Raw genomic sequence first — 21775 nt, 5'->3', positions numbered from 1 at the left:
TTTTAAATATAGAGATAGTTCGCGAACTTTTTGATCACCCCTCGTACCTTCCTGGAATCTTTCCGGTAAGCAACTTTGGGTATGTTTTCCGAGCTTGCCAGAAAGGCCCGGAAAAAGTGATTGCTACAAAACAGTACCACACTGGAATATTTTAAACTAGGTGCTCATTAGATATACTGATGTTTTATTTTTTACCTCAAAATTGAAATTAGAGTATTAAACTACAGAATGCTTTTAACACAATTAATGAGTTAAGCCATTGCAAATGTGAATCCCTCTCTAGTTTCAGCATTCTGAATTGAGACCTTATCCCCCAAACACCACCCCAGGTGCACCACTGTGCTTTCCTATTAATAATAATTAATCGATTTAGAAAATTTAACCAAATGGTTCAGATATCTACTTCTGTGTTTTATAATGGCTACAGCGTTAGCTCACCTATCTTTTTAAAAGATAAGCTTGTACAGCCAGTGCGTCTTCCGGAGAAAGTCTGATGACTGGGATATGCGCACTGTATAATTATATGACACAAGTACACGTATTAACAAAGATCAATGTTAAAAGTAATTTTGAACTTAATCCTTCCGTGTTGCTGACTTCTCCTATGGCTTGAATTAATATATGTACATGTAACATGTACAGTATTTGTATGAGTTTAGTATACAATACTGATTACACCAGCTGTACACGGTACTTCTTTAATTGAAAAAAATCAATACGCCACAGAATTATTTTTTTTTCTTTAATGGTTTTAAAGTAAAGTGTATCAACTCCAGTCAGTTTGATTTCTGAATCATTTTGACAACAAACCTAATTAGCCACGGGTCTTGAGAATGAGACTTTAAAAAATAAAGCTGGCATTGGCATGGTGAAGAACCAACACTGCTAAATGGTCTTGAGTGCTGAGATAAGGTCTAAGTTGGTATATGGTGACATCTCATACGAGTGGAATAATTTTGCAATGGACGTACAATTACAACAATCAATCAACTGACCTGTGTATTCACAACTTTGTGATCACGTCAATATGTTCACGTGAATGCTTTGATAAAAGCAGAACGATGATTATGCAAATGGTTCTCAATGGCAAATAAGAAAAGGTAACTATATGTAATTCTTGTATTTCGAGCATTGCTCTATTCATATTTCAAACTTGTAAGATTGTACTAAACTTGTAAACGTACATTTTACAAGGCAAGACTTAAGTTTCATGACTTATACAGCAAGCCTTACCGTGTGTACCAGTCCTTACTCATCAAGATAAAAGACTCGCAACAAAAGCATCTAGGGAAAAAAAGTAAAAGATAGAAATGTTCAATTTTAAGACACGACACAACACACGAGATACACCTAGAAAAAAGAAAAAAAAAGCGCTATTGCATGCAAAAAACTTTATTTACAAGAACATTCTAATTCCTATTTTCAATAACAATTTTAACATCTTAACTTAGAAATTTGAAAAAAAAAATGATAGTAAAGAAAATTGAAACACCGAAGAAAAAAAATACACTAATAGGAAAACATTTAACACTAAAAAAAAAACAATAAAATAATTCGAAAAAACTACAACTATTACAACATGTACAAAACCATTAAAAATCCAACGAAAATAACTTTCTGATGGGTGAATCTTTAGGGATTTTTTTCCCAGTCCTCCTGCAAAAGAAAAAAAAAATTAAAAATCACGTTAATTAAATATAACCATTATTAGGTTGCAAAAGTTGACAAAGAGGAATTAAAAAAAATAATATGAATTAAGATTTAGGTCAATAGGCCACCAGGTGCTAAGTATTTAAGTGGCCTTACATTGACATGTAACTCATTAACTCTGGAACCCAAATTATATCAGCAGAGATAATGGATTCGAAAAAAAATTAATATGTAATACATATATGCAATACATATTAGCACCATCCATCTATTTATAATTTCATTCGTTGTCTTCTGAAATCTGTAAAATTCTTATGAGGAAACCTGTACATGTACAACTGTACATGTATCTTGATGAGTAACGTTAATATTATTAAGTCAATCAACTTTAAAGCTGAGATTAGTCAACAAAACTGCATATAAGCATATAAATATTTTGACAATTTTAAACCAGAACTGATTGCAAGCTAGATTTTGTTACCCTGATCAAGTCATCTTTCTTCTTACACACTGTTACATGAACAACAGCTTGGAACTGACCTCAGAATATTGCATAAGATAAATTTAAATTCACTTTGAAAATATTTGTACCATTCTTTTATTTGTAAACGCCAAAGTTTCAGAAGTAAAGGCTGAAAATTCGAATAATTTCAATCAATTAACCACATCAAATTTTTGGTTAAAATTGGCCCAGTAGTTCTAGAGAAGTAGATGTAACTGTACAAAGTTTATGACGATGACAACAATGACAATGACAACAGACAAAGGACAAATTTTGATCAGAAAAGCTCACTTGAGCCTTTGGCTCAGGTGAGCTTAAACGATGTGACAAACACAAAATGTATAACATGTATTGAATAGAACCCTACTTGTATGTACAGTAAAACTTGTTTATGTCCTGACATCTCTGGTTGCATTAAAAATTGGCTGGATTAGACAATATTCAGGATAAGACAACATTTTAAACAATTAAATTTAGTCAGAGAGACCGAGAGTTTTTATCGTAATACACAAAATATCAGATTACACAGCATTCAGATTATACAAGTTTTACTGTATGATAAAAAATAAGTTATCAATTTCTTGTTAATATACGTGATTTTTAAAGATCAACTAAAAGATTATACGTACCTTATCCAGATGGATGTGTATGCATAAAAATCTCAAGGCAAAGCAAATTTATACAAGAAAACAACAATATATTAAAAAGACAATATTATTATAAATAAAAAAAGACTCCGTAACAGTTAAACATGTACTAAGCAACCTATTAAAGGAAATGACTAAAAAGACAGACCAGAATGATTATTTAATAGCTTTTAATGCCGGAAATCACATTCTGGCAGTTTTCTTTACTCATAATTATATCTTTTTTAAAAGACTGATTTTTTTATTGCCTTCACCATGGTGTAAAAGTTTTAAATTTTTATTTTTTATTTAAAAAAATCATGACTATATCAAGCACTGAGAGGATAATTGAACACAAAGCATGCTAGCAAAATATGTAGAAGAAAAGGAAACTTTTTTTTTTTTTTTTTTTTTTTTTTTTTTTTTTTTTTTTTACAGACATGCTTAAGTTTATTAACCTCTTGTTGCAACCATATGAGTTCAAAGATAATTTATAGTTAATTTTATAATCATTATAAAAAATTTGTTTGCAATCATGCAAAGTCTTGGTTAATGCTGCTTCCTTTGGGAAATACAAAAACTTTCAAGACTGGGAAACATACATTGTAAGAGCCTTAGCATTGGAAAGATTGGGATAAATTGCTAAATTGTATTAAAACTATGGAAACGTCTTACCAATGGTTTACAGTAATAAATTTTTGCTGCTTTATGAATTTAGTAACCTTTCAAGAAACATACTATTTGACTCACCTTTAACTGTACTTATCTGATAGAACTCAAGTTTATGATAAATATAATTCATAAGTTTGATGAAGAAAATAAAACTGTTGCTACGGTTGGCAAAAAGGGAAACAATTGAACTTTGGTAACTTTGTAGCAATATTTAACCCTACATGGTAGCTTCTTGCATCCAGTTAGAGATTGTGTAATAATGAAATTTGAAAAATCAAGTTAGCTGTTCAAAATATCAATAATAAATTTTTGGAATCCACACACAAGAAAATGCATCCAAGGAAACAAAATATTATTCAGCTTATTAAACATTAATTTATTTCCTTAATTAAATTTCCAAAAGAAATGCTTTATTTTCAGAATTAAATTTGATATTTTCAAATGTGGTAATTAGGGCCACATACTTGCCTTTAAAAATCCTCATTTAATTTTTACCAAGGGTCAGATTAAAACATATAAAAATAATTTGATATAATGAAAGCAACCATCGCCACCCAATAAAAAAATGTCATGTTTTGCTTGGAATATGTTACAGGGATCTTTATTCTATTATCTGGTTGCATTTCAAACTATAATTGCTTTTATTACATTTTCAACAGTGAAATATTGTACTTTATACACTGAATAAAGGTGTTGTTCTGATACTGTGTGAAAGGATATCAACATGGTATTCTCACAGTGTGAGAATATCAGAAGTGCGGCAAAACTTACGATTTTCCTTCCCTTCACAAAGAGTGTTTTTTTAAACAAAATCCTCGCCTGTTATAAAATAGAGTTAATGAGCCATCCTGACAGAGACTTATAGTTATACTGTCAAGATTTTTCCAAATATGTCATTTAAAATACATGTTTACAACGTTTTTCAATCCCGCAATCACTTAGCTATGACGTCTCAATCGCTGAACTATGACGTCACAGCCTATGATACTGTGTTACGAAAAGACAGAGGCAACGGGAATTCTAAGAAAATGTAATAAACAGAAAATTCAATGTTTTGTAGATGAATATGGAATTTATTTCACTCGTGAGACAGGATTTTTTGATATTTCCACTCGTGCTTCTCACTCGTGAAAATATAAAAAATTCCTATCCCACTCGTGAAATAAATTCCATATTCATCTACAAAACATTGAATATCCTCTATTTATTTTTAGTGTAAGACTATATAACAATACAAGAGGTCCAAGGGTCACCTGAGTATAATACAACGATTTAGAGGATCCATTATGATAGAGTATTAAATAAACTGATAGATGAAGCTTTGGTACCCAAAGCAAGAGAAATAGGATAATCAGGATCAACGAAATAATTAGTCTAGTATTCAATAACAACTCATTAATTAAATTCTAATCTGCCCCCCCCCCCCCCTTGATCACCATCACCATGCAGACTAATAAGGCCTAGATAAATAAATTGTGTGTTTCCGGTTCCCAGACCGATCCTAAAATATATGAGCCGACCCTGAAAAATTTATCAACCGATATATTTCCGGATGTAAACAATTCCATTATCACTTTTAGAAATCCTAATCTCGATCACTTCGGTGTTTGAGAAAATGCATATCCTATACGAATGCCATTAGTAAGCCGCCCTTTTTGGGAAAAAGAAATGAACTCTTTCTTTTTCTCATTTTGTTTATTGTCAAAGTTCAATTTTAACTAATAAAATGTTAAAATAAAATAAAATGTTTTCCCTACCTACCTACCCTATTTATTATCAGGTTGGAATAGGAAACGCACTATTTATTTATCTTGGCCTAACAAACTATTAGTGCTTCTGCACAATTTTTAAACCCATATTGTAACCTCTCATATTGGCCTCTCTTGGTCTTTGAAGAACATTTAATGAGATATGCTACTTTGCCTCATTTTTATTTATAATTATTTACAAGTCTGATCATCAAAATATAAAGGTACTTTTGGTATTATACAATAAAAATTCTTGCATAATTCTCTTATTCTGTTAACCTTTCATATACATTATTAACAGTGATTTTATCAAGAATAAATGGCAAAGGGAAATAACTTCTCACTGTAGAATACAATTAAATTTAATACAGTCCTGGCCAGGAACAGAACACTTGACCCCAAATGGTCCAGATGTTCAAAAATCTGGCAAAAATATCCTTGTTTATTCAAACTTTTACTCTGTTTGCCTCCGATATGCCTAGGAGCAGAAAAATTTTTCAAAGAAATACTGCACCAGAGCCCCAACTCATCCCGAAAAACACCAGAACCCCTGACCCTGGGACCACAAGTTTTAAAAATTTTGAAAAAAAAAATACCCTTGTTCGTCATGCACTTTGTTTATCTGCTCAACACTAAGGAGTAGACAGAATTATTAAAATTAATGTATTTACACTCTATTATCAATAGAGCCCCACTCTTACACCTGAACATCTGAACCAGGAGCCAGGAAACTCACAATTCTGGAAGAAGCACTCTAGGTCATCATAACTACATGTATACACTTAGATTCTTTGCTTTATAATTAGGATTGATTGATTGATTGTATGTTGTTTTAAGTCCCATTCGAGAATTTTTCAGTCAGGTAGAGACGTCAACATATACCGGTGAAGAGCTTCAAATTTAGACATATACTCGGCACTCAGGGATATTAAGCAGTGAGGGTTCTTTATCGTGCCAACGCCTACCGTGTTTTTAAGGTCTCATCCGAAAGACCCGTGACTTTCACTTCCAGTGCCGGGCGTTTGGCGAAGGAAAAGTCACTACCCATGTTTACGTCTTAGGTCTGACAAGGCGCGGCGAACAAGAATTGAACACCGGCCTCCCGATCACGAAGCAAACGTCCTACCACTAGGTTTATAATCAGGAACAGAAAGGATTATTTATAATGAATTATGCTTTTTCACGATATCATCAATAGAGCCCTCCTTTCAGCAGAACCCCCGACCCCGAGGCCATGAATTGAACAATCCATGCTCATCATAACCATGCATTTAGTTTGTTTAAATAAACTCCAGGAGCAGAGAAGAATATTTTCAAAGAATTGATGCATTTTCAGTATATAATAAAAAGAGCCCTGCCCTAACACATGAACCTCTGGTCCAGGGGCCATAAAATCCATAATTTTGAAAAAGGTACTCTTGCTCATCATAACTATGAACTTAGTTAGTTTTTTAATACCCAGGACCAGAGAAGAAGATTTTCAAAGAATTAATGCATTTTCATTATATATTCAATAGAGCCCAATTTTGAAAGAGGTACCCTTGCTCATCATAACTATGAACTTAGTTAGTTCGTTTAATACCCAGGACCAGAGAAGAAGATTTTCAAAGAATTAATGCATTTTCATTATATATTCAATCGAGCCCCGCCCTAACACATGAACCCCTGACCCAGGGGCCATGAAATTCAAAATTTTGAAAGAGGCACCCTTGCTCATCATAACTATATTTTGTTTAATACCCAGGACTAGAGAAGAAGATTTTCAAAGATTAACGCATTTTCAATATATATTCAATAGAGCCCCGTCCTAACACATGAACCCCTTAACCCAGGAGCCATGAAATTTAGAATTTTTGGAAGAGTCACCTTTGCTCATCATAACCATGTATTTAGTTAGTTTGTCTAATACCCAGGAGAAGAGAGCAAGATTTTCCAAGAAATAATGCACTTTCACTAGAGAATCTACATAGTTCTGGCATAGCACCAGAACCCCTGATACTGACGCCATGAATTTTACAATTTTGGTAGAGGGCTCAATGCTTATTACAATCATGCCAACAGTTTGATTTCTTAATGTCCAGGTTTAAAGAAGAAAATTTTTACAGATTGCATAAATTTTGATGGTTTTAGCACCACCCCTCAGGACCCAGGGTGCAGGTACCATGAAATTCAGAATTTCTGTTTCCTTTTACCCAAAGATGCTACATGTATATGCCAAAATGGTTAAAATTGGTTAAGCGGTTCCAGAGAAGGAGTTTTGAAAATGTCCAAACGTTAACACAGGACGCACATCTCTCAACGAACGACGACAGACAAAAACAGATAGCAATAGGTCACCTGAGTGACTCTGGTGACCTAATAAGAATAAAATTATTACTAGCGTTGTTTCCATTGTAACCTATGTAACAGTGAATTTCCAAGATAAATTTTATATTTAAAACATCCAACCTATACTTGCACTGTCACTTGTCTGCATTGCTGCAAACATAAACCATAGGACTTCTTAAAAACATCCCCCTCCCCAGGTGGCAATTCCAAACAAACATTTCTCTAAGGATGGCCAAAAAATTAAAACAAGAGTGCAACAATGTTTTTTGAAATGAATTTGGAATATGTGAAAAGTATAGGATATTTTACGTCAACCTAAAATGCTCCAAGGCCTATATACCCTGATATGGCTCAGCTTATCATAGCCTTTTAGTCTCCAGATTTCATTTAATCTTAAAGGCTACCAATCGTCTCGTTATTCCTTAAGGATGCTTCCAAATTACCAAAACTTTGTTTTCAGGCTTTGATGTTCTTGACAAAAAGATTTGTAATTTTTTTTCTATATACATGTAATTCTTTGTTAGACTTTGATTGCCCATAATGATCCAAATTAAACCCCCCCCCCCCCCGGATCATAATTTAAACAAATAAAAACTTTCACAAAATATTAAACTTCCATCTTTTCTGGCCCAATGGTTCTTGAGAAGAAGATTTTTGATAGATGCCAATGAATTTTCACCAATTCTTAATTATCTCCTAAGGCAGGACTTGGTTCTTCATTTGAATAAACTTTAATCCCCTTTCACCCCCCAAAAAGCTAAATGTGGCTGAAGATAGCCCAGTGATTATTGAGAAGTCAAAATGTGAAAAGTTTGCAGACAGATGGACAACTGACAAAATGTGACCAGAAAAGCTCACATGATAATAAGCCTTGGATCTGGTGAGAAAACATTTATCCCTAATGCATTCAACATACATCAGCGTGTTAAACTTGTCTTTTTTTCATACATCAGCATCTGTTGATGCTATATGCGTCCAGGTTTGACAACCTTTAAAAACCTTCAAACTGTCTCATATTTATTTACATGAAAAATAAGATGTATCAAAGCATGTTTGCATTACATACCTGTTGTTTTCTTTTTTAATATCCTTGACTTTCCTGCGTGTGAATGTTTTACCTACAAGTTTAAAATCCAGATAAATAGGTTAGTCAATTTAACAATGACCAATTTCTAATTTTAAAAAGGAAAGCTAGCTGACAGTGAATTTTCGCTTGCCAAATTCTTAAAAATTTCTTTTTCACGATATTAAAAAAAACAATAACTTGATGCATACTAAATGTCTTAGGAAATCATGACACAGTCACATTTAATTCATTTATATTTTTGTTTTCTTTCTTTTCTGAAAGTAAATAAATCTTCCCAAGAAAATTAGTTTGCTGTATTTTTGCAGGATATTAAAAAGTAAATCAGGCTTTAAGTTCTGGTTGTGTAATTAAGCATTCTATATATCTTAATGTCAGACATTGCATGTTGTCAAGTTAGCACAGGCAAGTGAGTGAAGGATTGGATAGGCGGAAGTCACTAGTTTTGTTTATTGAAACCCTTTATGATTTCATCTGGGATAGATAAATTTTTATAACTTTTCAGCAGGTTGTGATTACAAAATAATTATGTAATTTCTCCTATCATAGTAAGCAGTACAAAACATATAGTTTGATACAGACTAAGCACGGCTAAGGCACGAAAACCATACAGGTTTTTGAAAAGCCTTACACTGGTTCTGCATGCTCATTTTAGACACAGACACGGAATCTGAGTCTAAACTAAGGAATCCTTAGAGCACTCAGAAACCCGTGTGTAGGCACAAAATCCGTGTCGAAGGAAGATGGCTTTTAACTCATAAAAGCTCAATAATTGTGACGTGGGTTTCGATTCAACGGTATATTTCTCATGGCTTTTTACTGAGCATGCTCCATGGTAACTTCCTTTAATTAAAAATCAAATTCATTTGGAGGAATTTGTGATTTTAAGCTAAGAATGTTTTTATTACTCCAGTTTAAGGATATTCAACTAAAAGTGTTTTTTTTATTTATGTCGTTCTGGGATAAATTTTATCACTTTTGAACCAAATGAAGTGTCTAATATAGAATAAATAATTATCCATTGCTGGTGGAATTCTGTATCGCAATGTTGACAATGAAATAGATTATGTCTATTTCAATGATTTAAGTTGGACTTAAACTTAATAATCCCATTGCATTTCATGTGCCATCGCTGTCTTACAGAAAGTTATATTTGTATAATATTCTTTCTCAGATTGTGCAAACTAAAGTAGGCAAAATTACAATTGAATTCATCATTATCATTCATTTGAATTCTTAATTAGAAACTAATATGAACTGTAAATGATAAAGTAGATCTTTAACAGAAAGTGAATGGACACATTCACATATGAATCTTTACATTTATAATTCTTAAAAAGAATTATAAGTATAGCAATTATGTAAAGCCTAGTGTGAAGTTTGAGTTCAGTCTCCATTTTGTCATCCACAGTTATGATGTACATCGGATTCTAGATCTCTTAAGGTTCACACTTAGATCTAGATGAATGTACAGAACTCGTGACTCCATATATGCTATGTCACAGGGCTTTTTTGACAGGGGTTTCTAATAATAAAGTCTTCTTATGCATGTATGGAAGATGACGCGGGTTTTCAGAGAGATTTACATAATCTGTGAGTCCAATGGCATATGATGAAACCCACACGGTTTTCTTGCACAGATTTTGTAAACCATTGGCCGAATTTAATAATTCGGCCAATATCCTGTGTCTTGTCTTTGCCCCGATCAGTTTTTGGCACGAGTTTTTTTTTCGGGGGGGGGGGGGGTAGATTTATATTTGTAACGATTTTAAAGATATTCCAAAAGTGCATGATAACATCGCGTTTGTAAAAACAGATATTACTTCCGCAGCATTTGCAGTTGTAATGTCCTAAATAATATGACAAAACATTTAATGACTAAACAAAGAAACTATTGAGCATTAAAATAAAGGATTTTGAAGATATTTCTCATTCACTGACATAAAAAAAATAAATCAAACATAGCCTTTTAATAAGGTACAATCCCTAGATATATAGAATTTAGAGAACATTATACTCGGTCGATCATTCTTAAGGCCTGTATGTCTAGAGGTCTCGATCATGAGAAAGCTTTATATCTGAGTGTATAATACTTGCAGAATATATAGATTGATATCTCTTTTTAAAAATATCAAATCATTATCTGTTTAATTTGATTTTTAATTCCAGCATCAATACAGATAGTTAGATATGGGCTTACTTTTTGAGGTGCCGTACTGTTCAACTCTAGCATAGCCATCTGAGTGTGCGGATGTAGAGCTGGCGCTCCGCATGAAGGCATGGGAGTTGAAATCCCGAACCATATCATCTGGCATCTGGCTCACCTCAACTTCAACAGGTGGCTCATTCAAAACAACAGTGCTTGAATTGGTCTATTATATCAAGAGGTAGAAAGAGTAAGAAGAAACATATGCTAAATGCTACTTTCATATACTGTTCCTAAATATACGCGAGGAAAATATTATTGCGTAATATCGCAAGAGGCTCCACTCATGAAATTAAATTACTCGCTTTTATTTTTATGGCGATTAAATGTATGTAAAACCTCTAGATCAATCGTCCACTCGCGAATTATTGTTCTCACGATTTGACGTACTAGGGCCATTTCGCGATATTAAATACTTGCGTAAAATAGGAATCTACAGTAATTCATTCCAAAATAAAGCCTTTAACTGCATTCATGCATAAAATTTAAGCTAAAAGGATGATAATGATGTATAACTAAAACATGATAACTTACTTTTATGAAGCTGCTGACACTTTGGCTGCTGTGTAAATTATTCCTTTCCCTGGGTACTAAGTTATCTAATGGGTCCACTTCATGTAAGGAATATGAGGTCTGAATCCTTGATAAGTCAACAAAAACTGGTTTGTCAATTACTGTGAGTTATTTGAAAATAAAATAACTACATACTCTCTGCTGCTTATCTTTTATTTTTTGGTAATCCTTAATTATGTTAATTGTAAGCAATTATTGATTCACAACAATTAACATTTAATATTTTTCAAGGTTATAATATATTGTAACAATTAAGTAGACTAACCTGCAGGTATTTGCGAGGAGTCAATTAAAGCTAAAACTAACCGTAACCTATTCAAATATTAGGATGGTTTGAGAGGAATGAGTTCTAGCAATATATACAACAATTAATCTCATAAATAATTGTTAAATTATTACATAATTTTGAATTGATGATACATTCATATGCATTAAAGGAAGGGAATAGAGACATTTCATCCCACTGGGGTTCCTACTGTCTTACCACTCCTATACATTGATTCTTTTTTTTCCCTATGACTATAATTAGCATTTGATTTGTTGCTGTGATCTAGTAAGTATTAACTCACAAGTCTGTTATAAGATAGAAATACGTTTTCCATGATGTATTATTTTATGTTATGCACGCAGTCACACTAATTTTTTCACCGAAATTTGTCCCTGCTTACTTCAAGTACATCTGAGGCATAAAGTGGCAATCTAGGAAATGGATTGCTTAATTTTCTACCCGAAGGTTGAACAGAAATTGTGATTCTGTGAAAATATGACCCTGTGGAAAAAGTATAGTTACTGTATGTTTATAATTTTATTGTTATATACTTACCAATTGGCCATAGTAATCATTTCCACACATTTTGGCTCATTTCGCAAAGCTGGAAACATTTTGAAGCAGCGGAATAGCTCTTTTTTTGACATCAAAGGAAATCTCACACACCTCATGAGTTTTTCTAAATGTCGGATTCTATTTTCAAAATCATGATGGTGCATCCATGAGATGGCCGAACAAAATACATCCAGCTCGGATTTAGTGGTTAATGTGTCATGTGATAAAATCATGCACAATGTGTCAATATCCAAGTTGAAAAATGATGTGCTTTCCTTAACATCAAGAAAGTTTTTTCCTATTACTTTCATGATGTTATCACAATACTCTATTTCTTCTATACCTTTCACAATTGGCAGAATATTGAGTAATTCTTCGTTGCTGGCCTCTTTTACCTGATTCAGGCACAGTCTTTGGATTTTTTGAACGTGAAAGACACGTGCTAATTTCAGAAGGTCAGCAATGACTGTTGTTTTGATGCTGATGTTTCCGGAATATAAAAACTCCAGAAATAACATTACAGACTCCTCCGATACACCACGCACCTTAATTATTTTTGGTGCAACTGCCTCAGGAGAAAACGAGTCCCTTTCAAATATGCTGGCAAAAAATGGACTTTGTGACCCTAAGACGATCCTATGGACTGGTATAATTTTTTCTCCCACTTTAAAGGCCATGTCACAAATTTGTTGATTGTGAAATTTGTCCCTTATATAATGGCCTAAATGGGCATAGTGTAGATTATGAACAGTAGAGGTAGGAGCTGATACGGTGTCTGATTCGCTTCCGGAACTAAATAGAGGAAGGGGTGAGGTGCTGTTCCCTGACTGATTCCGGCAATTTAATGGAGGAGGGGGTGGGATGTTGCTCCCTGACTGGTTCCAGCAACTTAATGGAGGAGGGGGTGGGATGTTGCTCCCTGACTGGTTCTTTGAACTTAATGGAGGAGGGGATGGGATGTTGTTCCCTGACCTGTTCTTGGAACTTAATGGAGGAGGGGGTGGTGTGTCGCTCCCGGAACTTGATGGAGGGGGAGGTGGAGTGTAGCTCCCTGACTGGTTCCAGCAACTTAATGGAGGGGGTGGGGTGTTGCTCCCTGAGTGGTTCTTGAAACTTAATGGAGGAGGGGATGGGATGTTGTTCCCTAGCTGGTTCCTGGAAATAAATGGAGGAGGTGGTGGGATGTTGTTCCCTGACCTGTTCCTGGAACTTAATGGAGGAGGGGATGGTGTGTCGCTCCCGGAACTTGATGGAGGGGGAGGTGGAGTGTTGTTCCCAGACTGGTTCCTCTCCACTTTCACTGAAATAGCAGTCAAAGTTATGATTGACAGAAGTGTTAATTTCAATACCATAAATGCAATTGACTTTTGACGATTTTCAGTGTTGAAACATTTTACAGCGGTTTTAATCTCACGGTTGTTGAACTCCTTAAGGCCCTTTCACAATTGGCGCACGAGCACTTTACAACACTTTGCGATCGGAATGTTTTAGCTTCGCACGAGCTCTCGCATACGCTGCACGATGTCTCGCATTCGTTGCATGCGTTTTAGTGGTCGCATCAAGTCTCCTCAAGATAGTGGACATGCACATTATTCAGACTCGACCGAATGCGATCCAAATTATCGCAACGCCATGCACGAACATTAGTACGAACGTCTTACAACGTTTTGCGTACTCGCAAGAGTGATGCACGATTTTTAAATGTCGTACGATGAATCGCAGCTGTCTATGAGTGTGTTTTGCGAATATGAGACTGTTGCTCAACGTGTCTCATGTAAAATTGCAACGTTTTACTATCCTTGCATAATTTATCAGCCTCAATTTGTCATGCTTTGCCACTAGTATATATCAACTGTATAAGCATCTTCTATCGCATTCAACTATATCAACTGAAGAGCTGCGGAAACGGCCGGTTTAGATACCCCCTCTGAGCATTCGTACCATGGAACGCATGAGCGCGAAGTGCCGCACGTCCAATCGCATTGGCGCATGTTCAATCGTCCAATTACCTGATCATTCGCGAGATTCGAACGCATTATCTTACAACACTCGCTTTCATTGTCCAACAGTCGCATATAGACGCAAGATATATCGCAAGATTTAATGCACAACGGTCGCTTTAGATCGTGCGAATTTCGTACGAATACTTTTTCATATGCGATTATTTTGGCAACAGTTTACGATCCAAACAAAAATTTTCTGTCGCACGAATATTTTGTCGCTTCTGTGCGTGCGCCAATTGTGAAAGGGCCTTTAATAATATTAAATGTGTCTGTATTCATTTTCAAAATTGTTTAAACGTGAGTGTATAAAATTCTTCACTGACTAACGCTCGATTTGTTTTAATTATAATTCATTTCCAGTTATTGATAATTAAAATGTGGGGTATAGGAAACCATGGTTTTAGGGTTAGACATACGTACGACTCACGTCCTCAAAGGTCTGATGAAACGTTCCTCAAAAATAAATAACGTTTCCCTAGAAATTGTCATACCTTACCAGGCATTTGTGCAAGAAACCAGATGATGGTGTTTTCTATATAATCCTATTGGAAAACTCTAGAATTGTCAATATCACAATCTTTAATTGGTGTATTTATTTTTCTTAAAACAATTTGAAAACAGTTTAAAATTCACAAGATACCGTACATAAAATGATAATTATGAATATTTTTTTCTATTATGAAGGGATAAAAAAATAGATATTTGAGGAACATGTCGTCAGACCTTAAACAATCTGATTTAAATGAGATCTTTGTTACGCTCCAAAATTCTGATAATCACTATACAATAGACATTAAGGGCATATTACATTTCTAAGCTTTTCCATAGTTACATTTTCCTAGTATGTACATTAAAATTTTAAAATATTCAGCAAGATTTAAGGTCACTCAAATTTTTAGAATAGTTCACAGAGGAAACACAGAAGAGTAAGAGATAATTTTATGTTTTCAGTTCAAAGTCCAAATATTTTTGTGTTGTATCATATAATATTCAATTTAAAAACTGCTCACAAAATTGTTAAGAAACAAGATTTATGGGAGACTATTTCTTGGGGTAGAAGGATACTTAGAAGAAAATTATTCAAATCTACATATTTCTTTTATTTAATATCTTGGAACTTTAGCCCTATATATTTTTACTCGGAGAATTTTGTTCGTTATTATATGCTGGGAATATTATTTCAATTAATATCTTTAAAACAAATTTTACATATTTACTCAACAGACTTTGCCAAAAAAAGGAAGATATATTTAAGAAGTCTAGATAGAATTTATATAATAGTTTTTCACGTACCTGAAAATCGCAAATTCTGACCAATATCTAAAAATTTACATCACTGACCCCAGCTTTTTCTTTTATTATTTTAAATTACACGATACATTCACTTAAGTCATAAAAAGCTTGATACAAAAAATATTTTATTGTCTATTTAGTTTTTTAATACCCTAAATATGATATTTTTTCAGTGCAAAAAGGTCACACAATACTTTAAGTGCATTAATTTGCAGGATTTTTTCAATAAGAAATATCATTCAAACTATTTTTTTGATAAAATAAGATAATATTTATTGCCATGGTTACATTTGGTAAAAAATGACTAAGGTTAAAGTGATTAACCTTAAAGCCATATATGGCGTATCTGAGCTTGAAAAATAATAATACGAGGTTGAGTGTAAATATACATGATATATGTTATTTACGTTCAAATTAAAATTTTCACCGATTTTGAGCTTGAATAACCTCACGTTTCTATGGCTAAAATGAATTTAAATTTGTCTGTTATTTGAATGTGGAGCAGGTAAATAAATCGGTTATTGTTTTAAATTTTTAATATCTTTGAAACGCGATTGATTTAAATTGTGTAATTTACAGAAAAGTCCTATCTTTATATAAAGTGATAAAACAAATAGAAAGATCTTTTTAATTCTGGCTACCTGAACGTATATAAAAAAAATTCGCGATATATTACTTTAAAGTTACAATTTAAGTGCAAAAAGGTCAAGTTAATCGTACTGTTGTGCAGGAAGATGCACACTGACCCCCACTTTTCTTTGCGACTTTGAGTCGTGCTATATGAGTAGTTATCTAAAATATACCTCTCGAAAATCCTTGATATAACTCATATCACGAGTTACATACCTTCAAGAGCTCTATGGGAGAAATGGTTTGTTTGTTTGTTTCTTTTTTGTTTTAACGTCCCACGCACACCACTTGCAGGTGGAGAGCTGCAAATTTATACCTTTTCTCGGAACTCAGGGCCATTGAGCAATGAGGGACCTTTTTCGTGCCAACACTACGACATGGGACCTCGGATATATAAGTATGTTTTGTGGCAATTTTGGTTGAAACTGAGTTCAGTTTGGAGAAGAGGTCAACAGTGTGAACGGACTGTGAACATGACAGAAAACAGGCAGATGCCAGAAAAGCTCACTTAAGCCTTCAGTTTAGGTGAGCTAACTAGATGTACTGTGAGTAAGCTCACAAAATAATACCCCCTGCTGCAATTTGTTTAAAGTGTCCATTCAGATTTTGTAAATGTGATATTTTGAACTTGCCAAAAAGACCTTTGTTTAAAAAATGAAACATCCTCTGGCCATTGTTAATCTTTCAGTGAAATATGGACATGCAATGTTTCTCTTTTAGAATATTATAGAACTGTTATAAATTTTTACACTTTTTATACCAGTGACCTTGAAATTGCCAGAATGACCTTTGGTCAAGGTCATGACACACCCTCAGGTCATGAACAATATCTGTACTAAATATGAGTTTTCAATCATTCTCCATATTAAAGTTATAAGCCAGACAAGAAATTTATACTTTTCTGCTAGTGACCTTAAACTTGCAGGAATGACCTTGGGTCAAAATCAGGACTCAACCTCAGATCATCAGCAATCTCTGTATCAAGAATGAGCCTCTAGTAATACTTTATTCAAAAGTAATAAACTAAACAAAAATTTTAAACAAAAATTTTATACTTGTTTGTCAGTGACATTGAACTTGCCAGAATGACCATGGTTTAAGGTCAAGACACACAATCGGGTCATAAGCAATCTCTGTGCAAAGTACATGCATGAGCTTCGAGTGTTTTTCCATAACAAACAAGATTGCACAGATAAATGGACGGACAGACAGTGGGACATACGGAGGTGATTCCTATATATCCCCTCAAACTTTGATTGTGGGGAGTATAAAAAGTTTATATAATTCAATATCTAATGCCAGATCACTCTTAGCTTATCAGCAAAAAAGTTCCATAGAATTATAACTCTCTAAAATGCAGTGTAAATTAGAGCATCCTTAGTGATATTCTTGTGAAACAGTAATTTATTTGTTTGATTTCTTTTCCTGAAACCTGTTTTTAATGGGCAGTATAATTTTTCTGTGACATTTCACAGCATGGAAACTATACTCTTATTGATCAGGATACAGATAAAAAGTCTCTCCTCAGTCAAAATGAATGCAAGATAACAACAACACATGAACTTTGGCCAGCAGTTGGAGACTTTATAAAGAACTGTGAAAATGAGGTCATTGATATTCAAAAGTTTTTTTTAACATTGTATTAACAAGAGACCCATGGGCCACAACGCTCACCTGAGTATCTTTGGTCCTGCTGTTCTTTACTAGATTTTCTCCTTTGTAATATGTACTGTGCCCCACCCTACCCCAGGGGTCATGATTTGAACAGTTTAGAATCTAAACTACCCCAGGATGCTTCCATATAAGTTGCAGCTTTTCTGGCCCAGTGGTTGTTGAGAAGATTTTTACTATATGTTCAATGTAAAACTTTGTTTCCCCATTGTGGCCCACCTTACCCCCGGGGGTAATGATTTGAACAATTTAGAATCTACACTATCCCAGGATGCTTCCATACAAGTTTCAGCTATTCTGGCCCAGTGGTTCTTGAGAAGAAGATTTTTTAATGACACCACCCTATTTTTGTCTTTTCTTGATTATCTCTCCTTGGAAGGAGACTTGGCCCTTTGTTTTAACAATTTTAACTCCCCTTCACCCAAGGATGCTTTGTGCCAACTTTGGTTAAAATTGGCCCAGTGGTTCTTGAGAAGAAGTCGAAAATGTGAATAGTTTACAGACGGACGGATGCGCACCTAGACGGACGGACGACGGACAATAGGTGATCAGAAAAGCTCACTTGAGCTCTCACCTCAGGTGAGCTAAAAAGCTATTTTAAAATGTATATTGTATCTGTATCTGTATATTGTATCTGTATCTGACATTTGTTTAATTCTGTAGTTGCTTGAACAATAAGAGTGTAATATTTATGCAAATATTTACATTCAATATGTATTTTGCTGATAAAGTGTGAGGAAAGCTATGGCATTCAAAACACCGTAACACGGACAGGGGGTCAAAAGGTTAAAGTATGCGTTTTATTTTGAAGGCACAAACGTTGTGCCTTGGAAGTGCAACGTCATAAGCGAAAATCAAAATTCACGCTCACATTGAACAGAAGCTGTTGTAACGGCTCTTCCACTAACTGTAACTTACCCGAAGGATAATACAGGGATTTTGATATATAAATTACCTTTGCAGTCAAGGCAAGGAGTTAAAAAACGTAAATATAAACACGCGTTACTCAATTTGTTTGCCCACACCGTTGCAGTTATGAGACTATATCTTTCAACAGGCCCGTAGGAAGCAATTTCAGTTTGGTGGGGGCACAGCCATACATTTTCAGTTGAGGGGGCACTCTCATCTACCAAAAATTTCTTGACAAGCAAAAAAAAAAAAAAAAAAAGGTCGTCAGATGTTTTTATTGAGGGGGCACAAGCATATAGTATCTATGTTTTCTATCATGGTAATCTATATATCGGCAAAATTATTGGGGGCACGGCCCCCCGGTTCCTACGGCCATGTTAAAAAAATAACGATTCAATGCTTAAATATTTACATTTGCTGTGTTTTTCTACTAAGCCAACTGTGAAATTGATTTGAAAACCATTTTTGTGTATACTCACGCGTAGTAATATACACGGAGAAACTCGCGCTAAAGTGACGTTGAGTGTATTTTTGGTGCAGTTAAACATGTAAAATGTAAATATAAGGAATGTTTTTAAGCTTTGTGTGAATTATTGGTGTGTAAATCACACAGATTTGCACGTAGACATATTTTTCTTGAAGCGCTACATAAGGAAAGAATTTGATTTATTTTGTACTGGTGCACTGTTGTAAAAGATTAAACAGTAACTTACCACTATTGTGCTTAGCAACCCATTGGCTAGCTTCTTTTATTTTGCTGGTAATGGGAAGCATTGCTGGTTTAGGAAGCTCTTTTGCATTCTGGAGTTTTAAAAATATAAAGTATTGATTTAGCAAAAAAAAAAAATAATAATAATAATAATAATCATTCCAATCAAAGCCACAATAAAATAAGATAAGTTTCACTGTAGCTTGGCAAATATACAAAAGCTTTGCAACCATCAATAGCAAGAGTTAATAGATTATTATTATTAGAGGAGGGGTGGGTGGGTTGATATGTATATATTTACATTTCCAATGTCTTTGTCCGAGATAAAATTACAAATTGTAAAAATACTTTATTTCTACATAAATCTACTGGTTCATCGATAGGCGCGGTTAAAAAAAATCACGTGCGGGGCGTGACAAATAGAGACAGAAGCGGGACTATTAGCACGGGAATTTGCAGAATCAGGAGCATGTAAATATAAGGAATAACTGTCAGATTTTTTGGATTCATGACGATGATCAATCGATTGGCTTGCGTGAAAATTTTATGCATAAACGCCTTCGGCGTTTATGCAAATTATCACGTAAGCCACTCGATTGATCACATCATGAATCCAAAAAATTAGACAGTTATTCCTTAAATATCTGATCTAAGTCTACCCAAATCAACTTTAGTGGAAGGGTGCTGAATATATGAGCTCCAACCATCTAAAACATTCTTTAAATTTTTGTAAATGAAATGATTAAATTCATTTTTCCTATCCTCTTACAAACAAAAGAAACAAAGAAAAGTCAAAGCTTCAAATAGATTTTATTGCTCTGATAGAGTGAATGTTAAAATATGATCATTCAAACTTTTTCCACCACTTGAAAGTTGTTAATTTTTTACTTTGTATACATATCTTCTAGATATACAAGTATATATTTTTCTAAATGGGTTTGACCATCAATTTGAATAAACTTAAAATTCCAGCAGTCAATTAAAATTTGTGTCACTTGTTAAGTAAAAAATGTTGGTAGTGATTATGCTGAAAAATTTACTCAACAACAGATAATTTAAACGAGAGATACAAGTGAACGAATGCAATTAATTAAGTATTACATAATAATTAAAATCTAAGAAAACTTACCCTCATCTTTCGCTTCCTCTCCCACGCCTCCTGTGGGAAAGCGTCCTCATAACACATAAATGACAGGGCACCCCTGTCAAATATACCTGGCTCTAGATTCGCCATTCTAATGCAATTGTTTTAAAATGAATTTTGATTGGCTAATGCATTGATGTTTGAGGCAGTTGATTGTGACGTCATAATAAAGCGACGCAAAAACACAACACTCCGTGACGTATTACTTTCGGCGATTGCTGTTACCAAGGAACAACACTGTAAAATCTAAAAAAAAATTCCGCGCAAGATACTTCGTTTCCGGAAGTTAAAGCTGATGAGATCCAAGGCACTTGACGTTATTATTTGTTCTTTGTGCTTTATTCTTATTGCTGTGCATTTTTATTGACTCTAAAATTGCTGTAATATCTTACATATTTATGAATCACAAATTTCTGTGTGGCAGTAAAATAGAATCCTACATATCTTTTTAATACTAAGTAACGTAACCCTGAAATTCAGCCGTTTTTATGCATAATGTAGGCCTAGCAATGTTGGCAGTTGTATTATTGTTTTATTTTTACTCTTTTAAATTTTTTTTGTCGTGGGCACTTCTTTTATATTAATAAATATTTACTGAGAAGCTACAAATAATAATAATAATAAAGGAAGAATGGATGAAGGAATCGTCAGAATTTAAAAAAAAGAAGAAGAAATCCAACTCAACTTTTTAGTCCAAATCTGTTTGAAATTTTCATCAGTGACCTCTCAGCCTCTCAGACTAGTTTAAGACTATCCACATTATTTTTAATTTTTATCATTTATTTAAATATTTATGTAATAACTATTTATTTATTGTGTCAAAACGTGAGGTATCGTAAAAAACGATTCTCGTATTTGAATTGATTTTTTCCCTCCCTTATTAAAGCTACTGAAGAAACGAAATAGAAAAAATTATTCTAATACATTGATTTCCTTTTTCAAGTACCACGTCTTTTTTTTTTTTAATTAATTATTATTATTTTTATTTCTAATCGTAAAAATGTCAGATGGAAATGAATAAAGAAATTTGAAAAAAAAAATGAAAATTGAAACAAAACATTAGAATTTAGTCAAAACATCTGATTATATAGACAATGAAATGGGCGGGTACCATTCGGCGCGGGCGTCTGAGAAAACACTGATGGGATTGAAAAAGTTCGAAATTCATTATCAGTTCAACTCAGCTACTCTCATACGCACAGTG

The 21775-nt window shown here is 33.9% G+C and overlaps 2 protein-coding genes across 2 annotated transcripts in view; both read right to left on the bottom strand.

The window, feature by feature from the left end:
* Window positions 1–21775, bottom strand: part of LOC133174667 (uncharacterized) — a 304409-nt gene that overhangs the window by 262946 nt on the left and 19688 nt on the right. The window lies entirely within an intron of this gene.
* Window positions 1481–20661, bottom strand: LOC133174627 (uncharacterized). The gene is made up of 7 exons (XM_061309726.1): window positions 20557–20661; window positions 19432–19519; window positions 12213–13512; window positions 11351–11456; window positions 10811–10982; window positions 8593–8644; window positions 1481–1656 (listed from the first exon to the last, which is right to left on the bottom strand). The coding sequence occupies exons 1-7, from the start codon at window positions 20659–20661 to the stop codon at window positions 1593–1595; spliced, it is 1887 nt and encodes a 628-aa protein (XP_061165710.1). The 3' UTR covers window positions 1481–1592.

This window comes from Saccostrea echinata, unplaced genomic scaffold (assembly GCF_033153115.1).
Source record: "Saccostrea echinata isolate AGI-Se365-2 ecotype Australia unplaced genomic scaffold, CSIRO_AGI_Sech_v1 ptg000058l, whole genome shotgun sequence".
Classification (NCBI taxonomy): Eukaryota; Metazoa; Mollusca; class Bivalvia; order Ostreida; family Ostreidae; genus Saccostrea; species Saccostrea echinata.
This window is presented reverse-complemented; position numbering and strand designations above follow the sequence as displayed.